The 25,479-nt window shown below is 38.8% G+C and overlaps 1 protein-coding gene across 4 annotated transcripts in view; it reads left to right on the forward strand.

The window, feature by feature from the left end:
- TTC39B (tetratricopeptide repeat domain 39B) overlaps positions 1-25,479 on the forward strand; it is a 76,557-nt gene that overhangs the window by 16,320 nt on the left and 34,758 nt on the right. Inside the window, exons 1-2 of one of the 4 annotated variants that reach the window (XM_083817123.1) lie at positions 5,654-5,668; positions 11,548-16,105. The exons of 2 other annotated variants lie outside the window; for them this stretch is intronic. In XM_083817123.1, coding sequence (XP_083673249.1) covers positions 15,960-16,105 — 146 coding nt within the window. In that variant the 5' untranslated portion in view covers positions 5,654-5,668; positions 11,548-15,959. Of the gene's footprint in view, positions 1-5,633; positions 5,669-11,547; positions 16,106-25,479 lie in introns of those variants that run through there. One more of the 4 variants, XM_083817124.1, reaches the window with a different exon arrangement.

Genomic DNA, 25,479 nt, shown 5'->3' on the forward strand with positions numbered 1-25,479 from the left:
TTTCTAGAAACTGGATTTGGTTCGAAATTAAGATTATTAGGAAGGCTTCTCTTTGATAGTCCCAGTCCATAGTGTGGATATTGCAGATCAGCTTCTTTTCCCTGTAACTTTCCTACTCTTCTCATAGTCGCACTTTTCTCCTGTATCTAAAAAGAAAAAATGATACAGCCCATGTTCCACCAAGACAGTGGTTACCCCCACATGCTATGTGCATGTTAGTACCCTCTCAGCTTGGTCTACACCATTTTAGGTAGAGGGAATAGGGTGGATCTCTCTGGATTTTAGAAAATGGCTGCTGAGTGTGTCAACTAAATCTTGTTTAAACTCCCTAGAGTCATGTAAGACAAATTCCTATACAGAATGATAATTGTTACAGAATTGCAGTGCAAGCTATGTTGTTCTTCCTGTTGGGGTGTGAAATTTTAGACCTCTCAAAGTTTAGACCTCTATCTTTGTTTATGGGGAATCCAGCAACTGACATCCAAAAAGGCAAATTCCTATGGACAAGTAGAGGCATGAAGTGTTCTGGTCATCATGGCTTTTGACAGAGGCCTGATTCTCTGTGCATCCTTTCCCCTCAGCCCTGATCTTGAGGGGAGGAGCAGCGCTGAGGTGAATTACAGGAAGTAGAAGAAGAAAAAAATAATTAGATGTACCCATACTTGAATAAAAGTTTGGAAAAAAAAATCAGAACAAAAAGAATCTTGAAGTGTACGTGCTTGCTAAGTATACCACTTTTCATAGATTGCCATTACTGTGGACTTTCCGGGGAGGGGAGTTACTACTGTGGTTTTCCACAGCTTGACTTAAAGCAGTCCTCCAATTAATACCTAAAAATAAAGCTGTAAATAGGCAACTAAGTGTCGTACATCAACAGCTTTTAATGCTGGCTAGTATTATTTCACCACTATCTTATGTTGTCTCATTTGTCTGTCTCTGAGAAAAAATGACTGTGATTCAATAAAAATCTTTCTCAGACAGCTTTATTTTTTGAAGTGTTGTGCCAATTTCTTTTCCAGATTTGTGGGAAAATCTAAATCAGTTTATGTCATGCCATCTAGTGGCACTTTAATTTACATTCATATTAAGTTACTAGGTTTTCTCAAAAAGGTGCAATAAAAATTGTTACCCAGCGTTATGTACTGAGAAACATTACTAACTGTTCCACTTAGTACTGAATAAAGTGTTAATGTATTTTTTTCCTGAGTAGAATATCAGAAAAAAAGATTTTATTTTTTTTTATTGTGGACCCATCTGCAGATTCTATTTCCTGAATATTTGTGCTGAGTGTTTGTGGCTGTTGTAATAAGGACATACTTTAGGACTTGCTGCAGGATGGACCCAAGTCAGCAGAAGGAAATGGATGAGGGACTGTATTATCCTAAGTCTTTGGCAAGTCTCTCTAGCCATGTAAATAAAGGAAATTATATTCATCCATTAACACTCTTAAAACGTAGAGGTCACAAATAAGGCTGGTTTAGTTACACATGGCATTAAGTTTGAAGGAACTTGTTTGCAGACTGTCACCTGTGCTTAGTAAAATCATCTAGCTTGAAGTAAGTAATCTTCTTTACTGTAGACTGACTTGAACAAGCACCTCTTGAAGTTAGTTATGGCATTTCAATTGTATCTATCATCAGTAGGCTGCGGTGTTGTGATGAGCAACTGAAGGTGGAATCTTTACTAGGCTTTAACCAAACGTGCAAGAATGTCTGTCCTTGTCTTTGGGCTGCTTCTGTATTTTGAGGGATTGACAAACATTACAAACCACTTGATTTTTTTTTGACATACATGTAGGTATGCATATAATATACTAATATAACTTTACATGTTCAAAATGTTCTTGATGTAACAACTTGATGTTTTCTTTTGTTGAACAGGTTTAATTCACAAGTTAATTGTAACAGGCTACTTGGAGAACAGTGATTGCGTTCTGAATACTTCTGAAATCTTTTATATTTTTATAGGAACATGATGAATCTCATAACTTGATCTGGGAGGAGCTGTTTTGGGTAGTTCAGTTGCAGTCCTTTCCTTTACACTTTAGGATGACTTTTTTTTTCCTCCCTGTAGGAGGCATGGAATGGAGTAGAAAATGGCCACATTTCTCACTTAATGCCTTCAACTTTCCTCGTTATATACAGAATCATTGAGATCCTATGAAGTCAACTACAAGTTTGCGTGAGACTGTTAAAGACAAAACAAGATGTCTTACTGAATGCCTTTTAATTCCCCTTTTGTGTGCAGTGGGACTGTGAGGGTGCATAGAACTTCAGAAAAAAAAAGTGCTTGTTTTTTAATCATAGAAGTCACTGCTTCTGCAATGGTTTTAACCCTTGTGAGGAATCTTGAGAGGCCATGGCTGTGACCTGTACTTTGGAACTGGGAACAGATGTTGTTGTTGTTCTTCACCTTCTAAATGTTTAGACATGCATTTAACCGGTATGAATAGCAAGGAACAAAAATGAGCAGGAGCTGGACAGAGAAGGTCCACCTAGATACAATGTGTGAGTTATCTCTTTCTGCTTGTATGTAGCTGCTGCTCTCAGCTTTAAAAGAGCTTTAAGTGCTAGGAGCAGGCAAGAGGTTGACATCAGAGAGATTTTTCCATGTCAGTATAAACTTCTGGTTGTTACTATTATTTGTAAATATCTGACAGTTGAATGTGATTTTTGCATGTAAAGTTGTCCTCATAGGAAAAACGGAAACATGCTCAAAAACTGTCAGTATGTTTTATTTATTTTGCTGAATTTCTCCTCTTGTTTCTGGAAGTAGCTCAGGGAGGCAAACAGTCTTCAGAGAGGCACTTTATTAGAAGGCTGATGACTTTTATCAGTGTGTGGGTGAGACATGGGTAACACGGTTTTTATTTAAGATGTTTGTTCTGTTGGCATCTCTTCAGCTTTTGGAAACTCAGTTCATCTTTCCTCAGATCACACATCATTTTATTGTCTTCTGAGTTGACTACTGTACTCTTCAGAGTAGTCCTTATCCTGTCTAGTGTACTATTGTCAGCCAGAAAATTTAGCTTGAAAGAGAGCATTTGGGCAGTCTGTTAATAACATATCTTTGAATATATTTATGGCACTCCTTGGCAGTGGCAGCTGCAGACAATAAAGAATATGCTATTACACTCTTTCAAACTACTGCGATTGCATGTTCTACCTGTAAAGAATGAAAAAAGTCATGTCCTTTTGCAACAGTTATTATGAATAGAAATTTAGATAATTTCTATTAGAAAATTCGTTAGATAAAACAAAGTTTTCAGGAAGGTAGATCACAGTATTGCAGTATATTGCTGAATTAGCAGAGAAATTGTTAAAATGTTTAATTATTTATTAACTGTTTTCTGCCGGTAAGTTTGCCTAGAAATACAAAATTCATGGAGCGTTGGTGTGTCTTCTGAAGTATTTACTGAATGTTAGATTCAATCTCGTGTTGTGTTTAAGGTGAGTTCTCTTGCTGAGTGTCTGGGAGAAAATGTCTGATGGAAGAAGGGACAGGCAGCTCGAGGAGAGTACCAGGAAGTTGCCAGCATATGCAGAGAAAGTCAGGAAGGCTAAAGCTCAGCACGAGTTCAACCTGGCCACTATGGTTAAGGATAACAAAACATATTTTTACAAATATATTAATGGTAAGAGGAGAGCCAAGGAGAATCTCCATTCTTTTCTGGACTCGGGGGAACATGAGGGTAAGGAAAAGGCTGAGGTTCTTAATGCCATCTTTATATCTGTCTTTAATAATCAGACCAGTTATACTTGGGGTATTCAGCCTCCCAAACTGGAAGTCTGGGATGGGGAGCAGAAGAAACCCCCACAGTTCAGGTAGAGACAGTTAGAGATCTGCTTCTCCACCTGGACCATCACAAGTCCATGGGGCCAGATGGGATTCACCCAAGGGTGCTGAGGGAGCTGGTGAATGGGATTGCCAAGTTGCTTTCCATCATCTATCAGCGGTCATGATCATCTGGAGAGGTCCTGCATGACTGGAGACATGCTGATGGGATGTCCATCTATAAGAAAGGTCGTAAGGAGGACCTGGGGAACTACAGGCCTGTCAGCCTGACCTTGGTGCCAGGAAAGGTGATGGATCAGGTCATCTTGAATGCAGTCACGCAGTGTATGCGGGACCACCGGGGGATCAGGCCCAGTCAGCATGGGTTCATGAAAGGCAAGTCTTGCCTGACCAACCTCATCTCCTTCTATCACCAGGTGACCCGCCTGGCGGATGAGGGAAAGGCTGTTGATGTAGCGTACCTAGACTTCAGCAAGGCCTTTGACACGGTCTCCCACAGTATTCTCCTGGAGAAGCTGGCAGCCCATGGCTTGGACAGAGACGCTCTTTGCTGGGTTAAAAACTGGCTGGACAGCCAGGCCCAGAGAGTGGTGGTGAATGGAGTGAAATCCAGCTGGTGACCGGTCACCAGTAGTGTTCCCCAGGGGTCCGTGTTGGGGCCCATCCTCTTTAATATCTTTATTGATGACTTGGATGAGGGAATTGAGTGCAGACGACACCAAGCTGGGGGGAAATGTCCATCTGCTGGAGGGCAGGAAGGCCCTGCAGAGGGACCTGGACAGGTTGGGTCAATGGGCAGGGGCCAGTGGGATGAGGTTCAATGTGGCTAAGTGCCAGGACCTGCACTTTGGCCACATCAGTGTGCCCTGTTTAAGGAAGGGTTGGAGCTGGTGCTTAGAGACATGGTTTAGTGGGTGATACTGGTGGTTGGAGCAGCTGATCTTGGAGGTTGTTTCGTCTATGATTCTAAGGTAAATATCACACAAGGATGTGGAATTCCTTAATGAGGTTATGGCATAACTAATTTAAAATGAACGAGGGAAGACTGGATCAGTATATGGAACAGAGAGATCCTGAAAATTACCAGATGGACAAACTACAACAAGGTCAGGAAATTGCCCAAGCTGCTAATGGCTGGAAAATGCATAGTGGATGGAAGGATGTAGATGTTTACTCTGTTCTTTGCTTGCTACACAACTCTGCAGACTAATTTTGGAAACTGGATATAGAAGTAGGTGTCCTTTGATCTGAATCATTCTGACCATTTTATGTTCATGTATCTCTTCCTCTGTTTTAATTTGAACTGAAAGAGGAAGAGACATCATCCTGATGCCTGCACCAAGTAGTTCGCATAAGCCCTACTAATGCTTGAGTTGACTGTGTATGCACACTATCTGTTATGCATTTTGGACTTGACATGTATACTCTGGTCAACCTGCATATCAGTTATATGCTCAGAACACTTTATACGCTGTTTTTTCTGTGCAGGTAAGCTAGTGCATCCTGAATGCATTAGATGTGCTGCAGAAATTATGGAGGCGTAAGCCCGTATTCCTCTTAGAAGTTTACATGGTGGAAGTTTGTGAGTCTGAAGAAGTCATCGTCTGTGTTTAACTTTCGACTGTAATGTGATACAGTAGGCCCATAAGAAATATATCTGTTTGGGTGATGATTTGTAGCGAAACCATAAGGGAAAGCCAGTAGGCTATGAATATTCTGAGTATTACTGTATGTTGCATAATAAACGCTGCCTGGTAAAGGTAACTTTTTGAGATCTTACAGAAAGAGTCCCAAAATACGCATACACGTTTAATTAAAACAGTTTTTTTCTTTTCCAGGAAAATTTTGAAGATGCCTTTGAAAACATCCCTGTGTAAGTAACATTTTTAATAAAAACAAATATTTTTAAAACTATTTGTACAGCAATAAAGTTCTATACACACATTTCTCAGGGCAGTATAGCTTTTTATGCACTGACTGCATTCATGTTTTCCAGAGCAGTTAAAGTCCCAAGAGTTGGGAAAGGGGAGTGTAATTAGGTTGACGGATATGATAAAGTACTTGTCAACAAATGTGAAAGTTGTAAAGAATATAAAAAAAAAAATAAATTTAGTAACTTGGTTGCATACTGACAGCTATAGGCAAATTTTTGTATGGTGAAAAATCATAACTTAGTATTAGTGGAAAAACTTCGGATGATAGGACCATCAAAGCAAGACTTTTGAATGTAGATTGCTACACCAACTGCTGCACAGGTATTTTTTTCCTGATGAAGTTAGGTATAGTCACTTCTCGGGCATTAGATTTAATGATGAAGCATTTGTATAATACCTAGAGTAGTAAGGTATGCCCTCTGTATGAAAAATGTAATGTTTACCTTCCTGGAATCAGAAGGAAATGAAGAAGAATCTTATACATTAGTGTCAAGAACTTTTTCATGTTAATGATCTCTTTTTCTTCCTTTGGCTCACTACCAGGTGCTGTATGATTAGATACCTTCTTTCTTTGGGCCTTGCTTCCCCAGGGAGAGGGGAGAACGTGAATCTAATATTTACTTTGAGCATATTTATCCAGCACTCACTCAATTCCATGACAAGGTTATTTCATTGTTTTTGTTGATGTTAGACCTGGGCATGGATATTTATTATTGATATGCAGAACTCTGATAATTTTTTTGTATGTCTTCAGTGCTCATAGCTGCCATATAGAGAGACTTATTATAGCTATAGAAGTTAGACTGATGTTAGTTTCTTCTTGCTAGTATTACTTCTGCCTGTATTAAACCATTATGTAAAAGAGTAAATGTCTTGTCCTCCTATAGGGTGGTAGAGAGGATATTAGTAGGACAGAAGCAGTCTGTGGCTGCTGTCTTCTACTGGCCAAAAGTACTATCCCTGTGCTGTTACATTGTTAATTGATTCTGGTGGATGTGTATTCTAAAACAATTTTTGCATTTGTTCAGATTTCACAGCCTTTAGTTCACTCTGTTTCAGTAGCATAGGACCACCTGCAGTTCTTGTTGGGTAGCATTAGAGAGATCACAAAATGAGACTTATTATCTATCTTAAATGGGTTATTAGGAAAGGAAAAGAGCTGGCAAGTCTGTGTTGTATTAAAACAGCTCTTATTTTTCAACCCTAGGAGAAAGCACAGTGTGACTAACTGCATTCACTGAGCTCTTACTCATTTTTCTAAAAGATAATGTCATTATAATGAATCTGATTATTTTAGTATTGTTTTTGTAGAAAATAAATCCATAAATTCATCTTCACATCTCAGGAACTGTTTCAATTTAGGGAACAGCTACATCAAAAAACTTGGGTTACATAGGCTCTGTAAGAGTGACATTTGAACAGACTCTGAAAGTATCCTGCAGGATTTGAGTTGATTGCATAGGTTGTTAAAATAAGCTGAACTAGATGTAGTAAAACTTCCATAGATGATAAGGGCAGTATATGTCACCCTTTGGAAGCCTAGCTCGTTGACCTGTTATGAGATATGCATTTGTGAGCTAAATGTTCTTCGTGGAATGTCTTCTATTTCTTTGGTTGGTTGATTAACGTCTGTTAAAGTCACCAACTTCGACCTTGAAATACTGCAGGGATTAACCTGTCTCACTGATTGGCAGGCTACTGAACCAGTAAAGACCTCACTTTCTGTAAATGTTGAAAAAGATACCTACTAAAATGCACTGTGCTTTAATCTTATGTTGAATGTTAAGACTCATAAATGCTGCTCAGGTGTGTCCCCAAACAGACAGCTTTTAAATAATACTGTAGAAGAGGCATGTGCTTTCATATTAGTTGATTGAAAGGAAAGAAGCAATAGGACTCAGAAACCCAACAGGACGTTTAGGTTAACAAACAATTACTTGAGTTTCCAGCATCAGATTCTGAATGCCTTTATTTTTTGAGTGCATTTTTAAACTGACAGATAGTATAAGTGAAAGTGCTAGTAATGTTTGAGAGAATAAATATTTCTAGTTTTCTGTGCTTTTTTCTAAATTCTTTATGATTATTCCAACTTTTACAATTTGTGTTTTAAAATTGATACGAAATCCTGTAGTGCTTTTTTTTGTTTTAATTTTTAATTCTTCCTCTTTGGAAGAAAAATTTGGAGCTCCATTTTAGTAGTTTCGATCTGCAGTTTGTTCCATTTGTTAATGGTTAACTGACAGAGGATGTCAAGAATATATGTCTGAACAGCACTGTCCTTCCAAACTACTAAGACTATTATTTTTTTCAGTCTGGCTTAGAAATTTTAATTCAACTGCTGTAATATTAATGGAAAACAGAATTTGAAGTGTTTCTGTATCAGAGGACTGTAGAGACCTGTGATATGGAAGAGCTTTTGTTACTTTCACACAATATTACTGACTTTGAGTTGCTTTCATCAAATTTTTGCAGGTAGGGAAGTTGTTGTAGGCTTTGGTCAGTCAATAGTGTAAAAGGCCTGTAAATTCTTAACCATAATACGTAGAAGAAGGAAAAGGAAACTGATTAAAGCTTTGCAAGATTTTTGAAAAGCATTAGCTTTAGTAAGTATTTAGTAAGTCATTAGCAAGTCATTAAAATGACTTTGAATGTCAGCTTTTATTTTACACTTAAATGTTCTGTTGGTTGCTAATGGCCACAGTAAGTCTTCAGCATTTCTGTTGTTACTTTCTTCTGGATTCTGTTTTCATTGTAGGTGATAGTGCTCATGCCCAATTCTGCTGAACTGAGCCTTACGTCCTTATGTCTTACGAACCTACACCTGCCCCTATCAGATGACTCAAGCTTTCCCTGCACACGTCCTACATATCTCTCCTTCCCCCACCCGCATCTGAATCTTCCTTGCTTCTGGGTAGTAGTTACATTTTTCAGCAGGCCAACAAAACAGTCAATTATTATATTATCATATACAGTCAATTATGGTTCTGTAGCTTTTCTGTCAGTAGGTACATATTTCAGGCATTTTTGTACTATCTAGATGTTGATTTTAATTATCGGATTTACAGCTTATTTGTCAAATATAGTGGATTGAAACTGTCCAATAGGCTAAGATATTAAGAGCATGACCAGACAGTTGACATAACCGTGTACATTATTTCTGCAGAAAATGAGGCTCGTTGAGAAGACTGCTCTGTTTGTGAGGATTTAAGCAATAAGAATAGGACAATCTCATTTGAAATATTTGCTGCTGCTGACCTTCTCGGTGTTTAGATAATTAGCTGCTTTGCAGTTCTGGGGATTATGTAGAAATACATATATTCTGTATCTGGGCAGCATTCATCACTTAGACTCTTTCCTTTCTCAAATTCTTCAAAAGGTACTGCTATTTAAACAATGTGCATAAGACCTACAAAAAGTAAGCCTTCAGACTCTTCCGTTTGGGACTTTTTGTGAAAGTTTGTAATCTTGTTTTCCTTGAAATTGTTTGGTTTTAGTTTTCAGATGATACTGATAGGTTGCCTAAAGTAAGTTGTTGTAGGCTTTTCCCAAATCTAGTGCTATACTTGTTATTTTTCACCTTAATCTGTCTAGAATTAATGGTATTTCTTTCTGTTACTAATACAGTAATAGAAATTTGAAAGCATTACTGCATTGAAACAGTGAATGCTTGTTCACTTCATTGTACTGGAGGCTGAACATTTTGGGAAGCTGCATCTAGTTTTTTTGATTTTGCTGTTGATAAAATTCCTTTCAGATTTTTCTAATGTATCAATGTATCAATCTCTTTTAATCAGATAAGAAAGTTAAATTGTTACAGCTCTGTGACAATATATCTGGCATTTGTTTGAGTGGCTTATTGCAGTTTGATTATACCCAGTTGAATTTAGCTGAAATTAACCTTTTTTTTTTTTTGGTAGATTCTTTTATATATAAGGGCTTTTTATGTTTACTTACAAGGAAGGAGCTTATTCGAATTATATCAGATCAACTTAACTCTTTTGGAATTCTCTAAATCAACAAGTGGGACCTGTCATCATATTTTGTACACCAGTCACATAAAATATTTATAAAGGAACAGTACTCTGTATGTTGCTCCAGTAAATAATAACACACAATTTTACTAATTTAACTTCTCTTCAACTGGCTGTCTTTCCATATTATTATTATTATTATTATTATTATTATTGCTTAATACAGGTAGGTTGTGTAGGTTAGATGCTAAAAGACTGATGAGTTATCTTAAGAGGTTAAAATCCTTCCCTAAATCTCTAGTGCTGGCTGCTGTAACTGAGGACCAGTCCAGGAGGCAATCAGTCTTTGCTCCGATTGTCTAAATGGATTAGATTTATCTGGACTCCTTTGTGATCTTTTACTTGTATTAGGTACTGTATGTATACTCAGTAACTCTGACAATTTTTGGAATGATCACAAATTTCTTGGTTTTATTAGAACTGTGGAGGGATCATTAAGTGTAAATATAATTCTTTACTCACTGGTGCTAAAGTCAAAGTAAGGCTGTTACAGACAGTCTGCCATTTTGCTTAAAACAAGCCGTAGAATTTCACTTATTATTCACTCTGTCAAATCTAGCTATTAAGTTTTTGTCAGTACTTTGTCTTGGCCATAATTTTTGATGTAGCATGTTCAACCTTACGAAGAGGATAGCTGGGATCAGTGTGAAACTAAATTTTGCCAGTATGTGGTAGTGTTAATTCTGCACTACTTCTGTACTGGCATCCCCTGTGGTAAAATAACTCAATAACTTGAGAAAAATAGATTTTTCTGTTTTTGAAGTTCAAGCCTTTTCCAATAATTAAGTTTTGTGGTGCTAAACTGGTACTTACCAAATGTATCAGCATGTTTCCACCTGAGTGTTGGCTTAGTTCAAGTGTTGTACAAGTCTGTTTTATAAGGTAACTTAATTCCATTACCTGGCAAGGATCTACGGGCTCAAAAAGATGTATAGATAGAAAAGATTTGTTTTATCCTTTTTTCTTCCTAAAATGTTTCATTAGTATCTGAATTTTATTATGTAAAAACTCAATCACAATTCTAACCTTAGTGAACAAGGTAATTACCAAATTCTGCAATTTTTTTCTTATGTATTTGTGCTACATTAATTTTCCCCTGAATTATTCAGAAATTCCTTCTATTGAATACGGAGATCCATGTTTTCTGTTGTCAGATTATTATTTGGGAAGTTATTTCATCTTTGTTTTTACAAGATGACTAGAAGGTATGTGCTCTTTCTAGTTTTTAACCATATTATGCTTAATCTTGTATTAACCTTGTCATTGCCGTTTTTTTGTATGTCTTCTCTGAAGTTTTACACTTGTTAGGAACTTAAATGCTCTGCCAATTATATTTTAATTTTCTCCTGTTTCATTTTACTAATTTTTCCTTAAAATTTCATTAGTATGTGACAGGAATAGGTTACCATCAAATTATCATACTTTCCTGTAGTCTAGTTGGTGTGCAGTCCTTTTCTTTGAAAACACCATCTTGCCTTTACATTAATTAGTGGTGGCATTGCCGTCCCTGGGGGTATTCAAGGAAGGTTGGACTGGGTGCTTAGGGACATGGTTTAGCGGGTGACATTGGTGGTAGCGGGATGGTTGGACCAGATGATCTTGAACGTCTTTTCCAACCTTAATGATTCTGTGAATAACGTTTACAGTAACTATACTATGGTAACTGGCTGGGTATGTGCTATAGAGGATTACTGGTAGTTGTCTTTGGGAAGAAATGTAGTTTTCTGCCTGGCTGATGAAAACAGTTCATATAAAGTGGCCACCTTCATTTTGTTCTATTTGTACAGAAAATTCTGACACCAGACCTCCAGTTGTGGCATTGGTGGGAGACCTGGAAAGATAGTGAAATCTTCTGTGAATACAGTTCAAAAATGAAACGGGAGAGATCTAAGCTACGATTCCAAAGAGAAGCAGACAAACGAGTTTTGATGAATAATGGAATTCATAGGATCTTCTGTATTTTTTTCAGCAGAAATGCTGATATTTTACTGCTGTATTACCATTTCTCTTCTGCATTTCCTTTTCCTACCCAAAGCTGGATTCTGTTAATCCTTGATCCTACCAAAGCAGCTCTGTGTGGTATTACGGGGGTGATAGATTAAGGGCCAGAAGTGTTTAAGGAAGTTAGAGCAGGTTATCCTTGTAATCTCAGAAGTGTAGTTAAGATTTCGGTTATACCTGCACATGTGTGTGTGTTGTCAGTTTAGGAAACTGAACAGCTGAGGAAGTGACCCTAATTTCAAATTTGAGTTCTGGGAGCCAAAAACTTGTAAGAACAATCTTTACCTCCATATGCTTGAATTCATATTCTCACGTTGTCTTAAGATGGTGAGAAACAGCGATGACAACTTGTTATCAAAGTTGTATTTTCTTATGCTTGGTCCTAAAGGCAAGGAAAAAAGTAGTCCTGTAAAGGTGATTTTTGTATCCAGTAAATAATATTTTCATAGCTGTGCAAATATGATACACTAACTACTTTAAGTTGTCAGTATCAAGATTTTGAACGGTAGTAGTCAAGAAAACAGCCTAATCTGACTAATCCTCTACCCCCAACAGTTCTGTAAGTTTGAGGAGTTTTGAGTGGTCAATAATTATATTGTTAATTCTTCTGTGTTTATTGCAACTAAACCTTTTGCCTCTTGTGTAAGACTTGTTTGTTGTATTTCAGTAGATGCTTTCAGGGCACATTTTACAAATTTTTGTTTTGGTGTCTTCTGGTGACTTTGAACCGTGCAATTCCGTGTGTCCATAGTTTCTTAAAAAGCGTGTGTGGGGGAAACCAGGAACAAACGAACAACAACAAAAAAATCCCTCAAACCGAACTCTGCAGTCTGAACTGTCAACGGCTTGAAGGGGAAGCATGATGCTGGAGCACTCTGGGACATTCTGCACAGAACTTCCCAAAGCTCTGCTTCTCTCCCATGCCATTCTTCCTTGCAAGCCTTCACTGAAAGGTTCCCATGCAGAAGGACAGGACAGCCTATTTTATACGACCGAGTGCTGGCCAGAAGAAGCTTGTCTTCACTGAGACTAAATGTTTGGGTAGCTGCTTGTGGTTAGCTCTTCCATGAAAAACAAATTAACACCACAGTAGTAAACCCACATACTATGTTTAGGTCAGGGGTTCCTGGTGACTTCTGGATGATAATAGACTTCTGGAGCCTATTGTGTTAGTTTTGATGTTAGAGAGTTAGAATGTGTGATCTGCTGATCACATCCATATGTTATCTCTTTAAATTGCTTTTGGGAAATTAGCGTTTATCTTATCCTGTGCTTTAATGAAGACTGCAGTGATAATCTGCAGTCATCCAGTTCAAGAGTTGCCTTCTTTGAATATTTCAGGGACTTTGAAAGGGATGTAACTACCACAGGCAGTTCTGTGGTAAAGGATTTATACTGAAATTTTTATGTGTATTTTTTTATATTTTGCTGGACTGAGTTATGTGAATATTCTTTCCTCATTTTCTACAGTTATGTGATCAATCTGTGATCTCAGAGTACTTAGTTGTGTTCACAAACTAGTGTCAATTTTTGAATCATGACTACTTTGAATAAAGAAATGAAAAGATGAGCTCTGACTCATAAACAAATGAAAAAATAAAAACTTGTAGGTTATAACTTCTTCAAATATTGAGAAGGATGTTTCTTCTTAGGAAATGAGAACTGAAAACCAGATCTGCCACATGCTTTATTTTAAGCTATTAAAAACCGCTCTCTGATCTTTAATAGTGTTTTTCTTCTTTTGACAGATAATTGAAAACTGTCTTAGAAAATTTTGGGAAGCAGTTGTGAAGGTGGCTTGTGTGAGCAGCTCATGTGTGTCTGTGCTTTTTTTGTTAGGTAATCCCAGGAAAACATTTTTTGATATTTGCAGGTGGAAGGCTTGTTGTTATCAGTTAAAGGAAGTTGCTGCATTTTTGTGGAAACTGGCTCCTGTCTCTCCCAGCTTTTACAGGGAGGTGTTTTCTGAGGTGTCAAACATGGCCTAAATTTAAGACAGGACATGGTTCATATTCTGTGTGAACTGGGTAGATTTTTATGTGGCTACTCAACATTGATTCAAGACCGTCTTATCTCTAACGTGCAGTCAAGGTGAGAGAATTCCTGCCACGTCCTCTCTCCCTGCCTCAAATAATGGTAATGGAATTAGTGACAATACACATAAATGCTATTTCCAAGTTGTGTGGTGGAGAGCTCAGAGATCCTTGGTCTTTAACGCTGTCAGGAAAAACTTCAGGGAGAAGGTGGAAACATCCTGATTTCAAGGGTGCTGTTGTCAGTAAATTGTATTAGTCAAGGCAGCTGTCAGTTTCATCTCTGCCTTGCAAACCCTGGAGTAGCACGTGTACGTACAAGTAGTTGTGTCTGTTTTGGTGCAGCCCAATGAACAGTTTGACATCTTCACGATACTGTTATGCAGGGAAGAAGACTTTGAACTCTAAATGGTTTCAATCTTCAAGCTTTTGGAAATTTAACTTATTTTAAGAAATCGGGTTTGCATTGAAGTTTCAGGTGTGAAAGTGCTGAATCAGCCACAGCGTATAAGATTACTCTAGTTTAATTTGTGTTTACATGAGAAACAAAACACCACATTCCCTCTACTGTTGCATTGTGTAACTAGGGAGCACAGAGAACTGGTATTGCATTGTGTCATTCAGATCTGTAGAACAGCAGAGATGTGAAACTGGGCTGGCAACAGAATTGTATTTGGTTGGAGATCCTGACCTGCTAAGTGAAACAGTTCAATTAGCACATGGTTACACCGTGGGTTAGTTAGGCTGGCAATGGGATGTTGTGACCCTCTGGGTGTTTTAGGGTAGCTTTATGGTGAGCTTCTGGAATTGCTCATAACTGTGGTGGGATCAGGTGATCAGAAGAATCTATAAACTAGCCATTGCTGGCTTGGAAGTTAATGTCAGAGTGGTAGGTATTAAAACAATAATTTCTATTTTCTTCATTATGGATGCTTGGCATGAGTGACTTCATTCACTGCCTATGCTTCACTGAGCCAAAACTCCTGGTTTTTTTCATTTTTCTGGTTGAGAAAGCCCTATTACTTGCACATATTACTAAAGTCCTTTGTGTTGTCTGATTTGTCTGATCAGATCCCTTGGTCGCCTCCAGTGTTTTAGAAAATACTGTGCACCTCTATGTCTGTGATGCACATGTGTATTTGTGTGCCAATATTTGTGTGATGCAAAATGCATTCTTATTTGTATTTTGAAAAGTAAATTGTTTAAATAGATAGCCTTGAAGTATCACTTAAAATTAGCACCCATCTGAAATGGTAAACTTTAGTAAATGCAAACCTATGGTTTCCTGCATTGTTTTAAAGGTTTTTCCTGATGATTTTTTGTGAGTGAAGCTCAATTCATGACAGTAGACATAATTATGAACACATACCTTTAGCCTAGTTGCTTTAGCTTTAAAGAACAATTTTAGAAGGTAACAACAGAGGACAGAGTTTAATTTACTGCCGCTTAGCTCCCATGTGCTAAGCTTTCCCTTTCTCTCTTATCTGGAGAGATTAGACCAAGGGGATGAAACTATTCCTGTTGCAGCTGTTTTGCTTCTGACTCTTACTTTCTCCCGTTGGTACTGATATTCATGAAGATAACTGATATATGTTAGCTGCCTCTCTGGGCTATTTTATTTTGCTCATGGGATTTTAAGTAAAAACTTGAATTTCCAGGGAAAAAGTTTCAAAGGGTTAATAAAACCATGTTGATTTGCTTGAGGACTACATAAATAATGAAAATCAAACATGAGACAGTTACTTTTCTTCAGTGCTGTTTGCTATCAATTCCTGTGTGTTTGTTCTATTTTTACTGCGGTTTGCATTAGTATACTTGTCTGTTTCTGTCTGACTTAAAAGAAAAGATGGTAAAATTACTCAGGGAATGCTGTGGCAACTCCCTTTTTGTCTTTAAATATAAATCACTTTGTGTTCCTCCTGTCTCCATTTTCTCCTTGCAGTTAGGAGTGATGGATTAGAATTAGGCTGCAGCACAGATTGGGAAAATCTCCCAGCATCCTCTTCCTGCAGAGGCATCAGCTTCCAGCGTTGACTGTAGCTGCTGCCACTCTGACATTTCTTTCAAATTCAGCAATGGAGAGTGCCTGCGATGCCAGCTGCTGGCTTGTGAACTTTTATTCTCTTATTCTTTTTGCTTGATAACTCATTAATGAAACCTCATGGATGCTGAGAAGTGAAATAGTCTGTTTTCTCTGTATGCTTTTCTTCTGTCTTTTTGTTGTGCGGTGGAAAAAGAAGAGTGAAAGAAGAAGCAATTATTTTTGTATAAGGAATATATTTACTTACCTGAAGTTAACCAAATTAACCCTGTGAGTATATTATCTCTGCCTATTAGTCACTGAAACTGTGATTGTGTTAGTCAGATTTATGGAGTTTTATCTGTGGAAATGTACTTTGGCAGGTATGCTGAATATTTTAAAAAAAAAACATTTTGTAGTTTAGATGGAGTTCTTTGGAGAGGAGGGAAAAAAATTGTATTTGGAGTGGATTTAAGAAATAATTTTTTCTGCTCTGCACTTTGCAGTGGTGAACAATGCTTCTAGCAAGCAGCAGCTTCTCTGCTGATGTCAGTGCTTAATCAGCTAGGATGCTGTAGGTTGTAGAACACCGCAAGGTGTGTGTTTTGGATGCTGTTTTTTAAAATGTGGTAATTTAAGGATAGTATCTGACTTGTAATCATTTCCTGCATTTATAATACACCTACCAAGAGAAGATATACTCTAATTAACCATTTGAGGTTATATGATTTTTGACTTTATTTAATGTAATGCAGTTCTGTGCTTTTTAAGTACAAAATGCTAGGTATAATGCAGTGTGTTGCTAGAGATTTTTAGCAATTTAAGGTCTCCAACTTTAGCTATAAGTTCACTGTGTGATAAATTCCAATAAATTATTGTGAAGTTAGGTAGAGCACTCTTATTAGCAGAACTACTCTGTCCTGTCCTAATTTTCTGTTTTGGATCAGAGCCAATATTTGTGTGACGCAGTGCAAGTCCCATAAACATCTGGCCTGATCTGGTGTCCTACTTGCGGAATGATTTATTTCTTGTCCTTTCTGTAGCAAGATACGTGGAATTTTTATTCATTTTGTGTAAAACTGTCAGTAAGCTGTCGTTATTACTTATATATGCTAGCTCAGTTCAGGAGGATCTCTTTCAACATAATTCCTTGTCAGTGTGTCCTATGCCCTACACCTTATGAGAAACGTTAAACAATCAGAAATTTGGAATACAAACAAAAAATCATTTTATTTCTGCATACATGTTGTACATTAAGTTTCGACTGCATTGTTCTCCAGCACATTCAGATGCTCATTTTTATACTCAGTATAGCCTATATTTACCTCAGATAGAGTAATTCATAAAAACTGTTAGTCTGATATGGGGTTTTCAAACATAGGAAATCCTCAGTTTGCCTGCAAAGATTGCATATTAAAATATACATCTGAAAATACTGTTGAATCACTGAATTCTGTTAATAAATCTGATAACAATTAACCTTTTATAGTGGTATATATTTCCCATAGTGTCCAACAGAACAGCGTAAAGCAGTTTTTTTTAACCTGCAGACCATCATGATGCTTTTATTTTTTTCTTTCCCCTCAGTCAAACTGGTCACTTTTAAATACCTGTGATCTAACTGTTTTACTCATGGCATTTAGGATTACATGTTTTTCAAGGCTGTGTCAAAGTCATGCTGTAGGAGCTTGATTTGCTTGACTAGGATTATTTCTCAGTTATTCTCTTGATAAATTATATGTGCATATTCAGATAGGTAGAAGCTCAGGTAGTTGCAGTGTGTCTTGTTACCACAATATGGCTGATGCAAATTTTCTGTAATGAATCTTGCTTACTGTGCATGTGCAGTACCATTTGCAGTTGAACTTGAACAAGTAAAGAACTTGGTGTCAGATAAAGCTGCTGATGTTCATTTCCTTTTTAAGCTGTAAAAACACCTGAAAATAAATGGATTATTGGGATACTGAATTTGGTTAATGGTGAATCTAAATATGACCTTCTCATTTTCTTAAAAAAAAAAAAAAAAAAAGTGGCTGACTACAACAGTAGCCTTTTTTTTTTCAGAAGGGTGAACTGGTGACATTGGCAGTGGTGGATGCTGATCAGCCAATAAGATGAGTTTAGTGTTGCCCCTTTTATTTTCTGTGCTGTTTGAGACTTAGGGGGATGAAGAATTTTACCTCAGTTTTCTTTGTGCCTACCCAGTTGTTTTGTTGCATCTGTAGAGCATATGTGAGGACAGAGCAACTGGTATTTTCTTGTGCTGTACAGATGCAGTATCTGTCTAGATATTTATTATTAATGCAGTGTTTCTGATATGAAACACCATCAGATAACTTTTTATCTGCCTTCCCCACCCCTTCAAGTTTTGGAGGTAAAATAGAGCAAATACTTGCATGCAAAATCTTTTGACAGCTTTATTGCATTTCGTTACCAGGTTCTCATGAAGCAATGCTGTAGGCACTGAGTTTTTTTTAACTAGAACAAACACAGTTCTAGTCATATCCTCAAATATTTGCATTGTTTCAATGCAAATAGTAAACATCACACCTACAGTTTGCATGTTTTCCATATTTTTGCTGTAAGAAAATGACAATTCCTTGATTGTTTTCAGTGAATGCACTTGCCCAAACCTGGCTGCCGGATGGCCTCATGCTAACTGTCCTTCTCCCTGCCTCTCTTCAAAGAGCAGCAAAATTTTATTGATGAAATACTAATTTAAATCTATTCATCTATTACTATTGAGAAGGTTAAATAGCAGCATGGTCTAAATGTTACTTGAGATTCTGGGTGGGTGGAGGTGGGGATCACTTGAGATATAATGTACGTATAAAGCAGGGGACAATTCTTAAGTATTAGGTCTTCAAGGTAGCATTAATATCCTGTTGTAAATTTTAGTAGAATTGCTTACAATTTTCAGAGAAGAAAAGGGAAAAAGCCTCCTAGTTTAGTTAACGTCTGGTCATCTGTTAAACAACCATTGTTTGTTTTGGAAAAGTCACAAGAGCAGCACCTGCTTTTTCAAATCTGACAAATAAGACTCAGTTGAAGAATATAAAGCAAAGGCACGTTAATGGTCTTCTGAAAGGTGGTGGTCTGACACCTAAAATTTGATGTCAGATGAGAATTCTGAGAAGGAATTTTTATTTCACATTTTTTGTTTTATTTGGATGTTTGAACACACTTCATTCGTAAGACAGTATTAAAAATATTTCAACCGAGGTGAACAGTAGTAATTCCTAAAATAAAGCAGTTTTCTCCTGTAGCGTGTATCTAATTTTATCTTTCCAGAACTTCACAGAACTTCCTCTTTTAAAAAGGAATGGAGGGTGAACATCCTCTTAAAATGCTGCCACTTCCCCCTAACTTCTGGTCTGTGAGGAATAAAGCCTTTTCTGGCTTCCATGTATCTCATTGTTTGATCATATGTATCTGATAAGGTGTGAAGTTTAATGAAAACTTTTTGTAATTTTTTACATAGCTAATGATCTCATTTGTACAAATTCTCCAGTGTCTAAATAAAACAATTTAGTGAAACTGCAGCTTTGCTTGCAAGAATACTCTTCTGGATCTCTTTTCTCTCCCTAAGTCCCATTTTCACAAAAAAGTTGAACTCTGTTGAACTTTATTGAAACTGATGAGTTTTAAACACTTCAGGAGAGGGATGTTTGAGAGAACTCATTTGAACTCGTTTGTTTCCTAGTCCCTTCACCAGCTTTGCTGCTCTTCTCTGAACGTGTTCCAGCAACTCTGTACCCTTCTTGTAGTGAAGGTCTCAAACCTGAGACCAGTATTTGAGGTCTGGTCTTACCAGTGCCAAGGGGACAGTCACACTCCTTGTCCTGCTAGCCCCACTGTCTCTGATGCTCTCATTTCAGCCAGCTGTTGACCAGCACCCCCAGGTCCTTTGCTGCCAGCCAAATTTTCTCCTGACGTATAATCTAAATCTCCCCTCTTTTAGTTAAAAACCATTCCCCCTTTTTCCTGTTGTTAACTGATTGAGCAAAGAGTTGCTCTCCATCTATTTTTTTTTTTAAGTCCCCTTTAAGTACTGGAAGGTTGCGATAGGGTCCCCCTGGAGCCTTCTCTTCTGTAGACTGAACATCCACATCCTTCTTGTGCTGGACCTGGATGTAGTGCTACAGGTGGGGCCTCACGAGGACAGAGCAGAGGGGCACAATCACCTCCCTCCACCTGCTGCCCACCCCTCTGTTGATGCAGCCCAGGATGCAGTTGGCCTTCAGGGCTGCAGGTGCACTGCTGGCTCATGTTGGAGCTTCTCATCCACCAGAACCCCCAAGTCCTTCTCAGCAGGTATGCTCTCAGTGAGCTCTTCTCCCAGTCTGTGCTCATGCCTGGGGCTGGCCTGACCCAGGTGCAGCACCTTGCACTTGGACTTGTTGAACCTCATGCGGTTCACATGGTCCCTGTTCTCAAGCTTGTCCAGGTCACTTTGGATGGCATCCCGTCCCTTCTGTTGTATCAACACCACCGCTCAGCTTAGTGTCCTCTGCAGACTTGCTGAGTGTGCACTCAATCCCACTGTCTGTCACTGATAAAGATACTAAACAATACTGGTCTCAGGACAGACCCTGAGGTACACCACTCATCACTGTCCTCCACTTAGACATAGAGCCATTGACTGTCACTCTCTGGGTGCAATCATCCAGCCATTTCCTTATCCACTGAATGGTCCGCTCTTCAAATCCGTATCTCTTCAATGTGGAGACCAGGATGTCACGTGGGACTGTGTCAAAGGCCTTACAGAAGTCCAAGTAGATGACATTGGTTGGTCTTCCCTTGTTAACTGATGCAGTCACTCCATCACAGAAGGCCACCAGATTGGTCAGGCGCAATTTGCCCTTGGTGAAGCCATCCTGGCTGTGTTGGATCACCTCTTTGTCTTGCATGTGCCTTGACATTGCTTTCAGGAGGATCTGTTCCATGATCTTGCCAGACACAGAAGTGAGGCTCACAGGTTTGTAGTTCCTTGTGTCTTCCTTCCTACCACTTTTAAAAATGGGAGTGATGCTTCCCTTATTCCAGTCACCAGGGACTTCACCTGACTGCCAGGACTTTTCAAATATGATGAAGAGAGGCGACTACATCAGCCAGTTCCCTCAGGCCCCTGGGATGTATGTCATCAGTCCCCATGGACTTGTATGTGTTTAGTTTCATCAGGTGGTCTCAAACCTGCTCTTCTCTTACAGTGGGTGGGACTTTGCTGCCCCAGTCTCCATCTATGGGTTCAGGGAAACAGAAGACTTGGGAAGCCTGACTGGCAGTGAAGACTGAGGTGAAGAAGTTGTTGAGTACCTCAGCCTTCTCCATTTCTGTTGTTACCAGTTCATCCTTCTCATCCGTCAGAGGGGGTACACTCTCCTTGGACTTTCTTTTCTGAGTAATGTATCTATAGAATCCCTTCCTGTTCTTTGCATCCCTTGCCAAGCTCAGTTCCATCTGTGCCTTGGCTTTCCTGATCCCATCTCTGCACATCTGGACTGCATCCCTGTACTCTTCCCAGGCCACATGTCCCTGCTTCTGCTGCTTGCGAATTTCCTTCTTGTGCCTCAGTTTGACCAGCAGGTCCTTGCTCAGCCATCCTGGTTGTCTGCCCTCCCTGCCCACTTTTTTACACAAGGGGATGGAGAGTTCTTGTGCTCTAAGGAAAACATCTTTAAAGAGCTGCCAGTTCTTCTTAGCTCTGTTGTCCCTAAGGACAGTGTTCCAGGGGATCTTGTCCACTAGGTCTTTAAATAGCTTGAAGATTGCTCTTTGGAAGTTCGGGGTCCTGACTTGCTCTTTGCCAGGCTCATATTCCTCAAGATCACAAACTCAACCAGGGCATGGTCACTGCAGCCCAGACTGCCTCCAGTCTTCACCTCTTTAATGAGCTCATCTGTGTTGGTGAGCACCAGGTCGAGTAATGTTTCTTCTCTCGTTGGTTTGTCCAATACCTGGACCTGGTAGTTATCCTCAATGTACTCTAGGAATCTCCTGGATTGCTTACAGCAGGCTGTTCAGTATTCCCAGCAGACATCTGGGGTTAATGTGTTTGTAGTGTGTGCATTGTGTGGTCTTTTTTCTTTTCTTTGTGTTTGTTTCAGAAAACCATGGGTAGTAGAATAGATCATAGTATAGTAAGCATTCAGAGTAACTTGTCTGTTTGTTGGTTAAAACAGCACTGGGTAGTTTTGCTGCCAGTGGGGTTTCCTTAAATGAATGTTTAGCATACAGACTACGAGCATGCGTTGGTGAAGTTTTGAAACAGTGAATACACTACGCCTTCAAAGAAATTACGTTATCAAGTCTGTCTTGCATCAGAATGAAATGTTTGTGAATGTTTCCCATAAGCTGATAACATTTCCGTTGAATATGTAAACTGCACACATTTTATGTATGCAAAATTCATGCTTCTCATAAAAAGGATGTGTGCAGAATGAATGTAGAATTTGCTCTGGAGATAAACTCGATAGTAGTTTTATTTTATAGGCTAAAAAAGAAGTTTGTGTCCTTGCTATACTGGTCAGATAGTTGCAGTTTGCAGAATTTTTATATTAATAGTGATAATAGCCTAGAATAGGAAGTGAATTATGTTAATTGGAAATCATTTCAAGTATCTTGCCTTTTTCTGGTGTGTGATTGTAAGTGGTGTGCAGTTTGGATTTCAGAGGAAATTTTAAAACAGTTTTCAAGAAGCTTTTTGTTTACTGTAGAAAGAACTGTTTTTCATATGGTCTTACATCCTTCCTTGCTGATTTTTTTAAATTAACACATTGGGTTAAGAGTCCTTTTTGTTTGTGAATTGGAAGTGATTGACAACTTAAAAATGTTCAGATCTCTTACAATGTAAATGATTTAAGCTACTTTCATTTGTTAGCTGCAAGAAACATCTAAATGTGAGAAAGCTGACACAATTTGATTCCACGTTTGTGCATTGTTCTCCAAATGTGAATAATACTTAGCATACGTAGAAAGAGAAAATCCAGCCATATGGAGGTTTGCCTGATAAACTATGCTTTTTCAGATGCTGAAAGAGGTTTACCAGCACTAGCAAAGTTTGGGGTGGTGAGGGCTGTGTGTGGTTTCTTATGGAGGAATAAGTAGTTCTCAGTGAGGGAGTTGCATGCTCTTAATATGCTCAAGCATGATGCCCAAAATATTCTTTGAAGTATCTATGCTTTTTTTTTTTTTTTGAAAAAACAAAACAAAACCAATCCCCCACTTATGAGTGTTTAGGAGTACTCTCTTGGAATAAGAAGAAAAATCCAACATAACTAGAAAGCTTTGCTTTTGCTTTCGTTACAAGAAAGCTAGTCTTTGCTTTTATGAACGTTTTCTAATGTTCACAGTATGTGAATCTAAACTGTACTTACCAAGGAGACTGCAAACCTTCAACTACGCTTAACAGAACAATCTGTGACTTAAAATGTAGACCTAACACAATGTTTTTTTTTTTTAAAGAAGACAAGGTAAATGCCCAAACTCTTTTGTAGGCAGTAAGATGATTTTATGATAACCTTCATTTGAGGTATTGGTAAGTGTCAGCAAATAACATTGCCTATTAGGAAATTACCCAAAATAGATTTTGGCACACCTCTAGCCAGAAGAGCAGAGTATTACTATTGGCTCATATGTAAGTGATGAATGAGAGGGATAAGGTGAAACAGATTTTTCTTCTCAATCGCTCTCTTAATGGTGAGGTCAACTTCAAAATGTGAAGGAAAATAACAGAAGAAAGATCTTCAGATTGCAAAAGCAATAACTGAGTTATTGGAATGCTTCTTCGGATATAATGGACACACATGGATGTATGTTACTGTTAATGCGAAAGCAATTACCACAGCAGATTGGAAATCTTTATAGTTGCTAGCTGCATCCATGAAATGAAGGCCAAATGCAGTCCTGTAATTTACTGCTGATCTGAGGCATAGCTCAGAATTAAAAATGTATCAAAGAGGATGCCAGGGACAGAAAGCCTTCCTGCTGCAGTAACACAAAGTACCAGGGTCATTTGAGTTAAATAAGTGATGGGTGATGTGGCAGTTTTTAAGTGTATTGCTAAATACTAAGACCAGCAGAGAGACTGTCAGGAATGTTCTGGAGTGTTAATATGTAAAATAGAGAAGTTCAGTTGAGAGGAACTTAAAAAGACCATGGAGTCCAACTTCCTGACCTCCTCAGGGCTCTCTGAAAGCCAAAGCATGTTACTGAGGGCATTGTCCAAACGCCTCGTGAACACCAAGAGGCACGGGGCACCAACCACCTGGCTAGGAAGCCTGTCCCAGTGCCTGACCACCCTCACGGCACAGAAATGTTTCCTAATGCCCAGCCTGGCCCTCCCCTGGTGCAGCTCCGTGCTGTGCCCGTGTGCCCTGCCATGGGTGACCGGGAGCAGAGACCGGCACCTCCCTGCACAGACCTGGACACAATAGTCAAGGTGAGGCCACATCAATGCTAAATCACCTCCATGTGCTATGCTGTGTTAATGCACCCAAAATGCAGTTTGCCCTCCTGGCTGCCAGGGCACACAGCTGGCTCATGTTAAACCTGCTGTTGACCAGCACCCCCAGGTCCCTTTCTGCAGGGCTGCTCTCCAGCCACTGGTCTCCAAAACTGTGCCTGTGAACAGCATTACTCCGTACCAGGTGGGGTACCTGGCATTTACCCTTGTTGAATTTCATGTCTTTGATGATTGCTCAATGCTCCAATACATATCTTGATGCCTCTGCAAGGCCTCTTGTTCCTGCTGTGAGCCAACAGCAGCTCCCAGTTAAATAGCATCAGCAAACTTGCTAAGGATGCACTCCAACCCTACATTCAGATAGCTGATAAAAATGCTGAACAAAACTGGCCGTAGATGTGAGACCTGGAGAAAAAGAATTGAGCCTTGGGGAACACATGTGAGATGTGAACATGAAATGACGATTTTATCATCTCTGTATGAACTGTGACATTTGATGTTGTAATGTGAGTACAGCTTTTGATCTTGTCTGGGAGAAAGTCTTCCAGGGAGATAGTGGATTCCAACACCCTGAGACGGGAAGGCTTGAGTTTACTTTATGAAGTGTGTATAGTAGTGCACACCAGCACAGAAATCTGTACCTCATGGAGGAAGCGCTCTGCATGGTAATCCTGCAAAGGAGGGAGGGGAAGAGGGTTCCTATCAGCTAAAGGTGTCAGAATCACCACTGATCTTGGACATTACAGAGCATGAATACATTTAAAATAAGTAGTGTTCAAAAGGACCGTGAGCTTGCTAGCCAAGAAAATGGAACAACTGAACAGATTCAAGCGAGGCTCGTCTGCAATTTACTGTTAAGAAATCATGTTCTGAGGCAGGAATGATGGCAATCAGTGCAAATGTAGGATTTTGTTTTTTTAATTTTTTTTAGAAAAGTAACTTATTTGAAATCTTTGAAATTAACCAGCCGTTTCCACTTGCTGGTAAGACAGAGCAAATAGAATGTATGGTCTAACCAGGCATATACTGAATGAAATTAGTTTCCTAAAAAAAACAAGTGTGAAGCATGAACAGAGAAGCATTGGTACACAGTGGTACCCATGATTTGTTACTGAGGGACTAAGTCTTTTCCTTCCTCATATATCAGAAACAAAACCGAGCCTACTAATGTAGGCAAGTAAAAGTGAATTTTTGACAGCAA

This window comes from Anser anser (assembly GCF_964211835.1).
Source record: "Anser anser genome assembly, chromosome: Z".
NCBI classification, from domain to species: Eukaryota; Metazoa; Chordata; class Aves; order Anseriformes; family Anatidae; genus Anser; species Anser anser.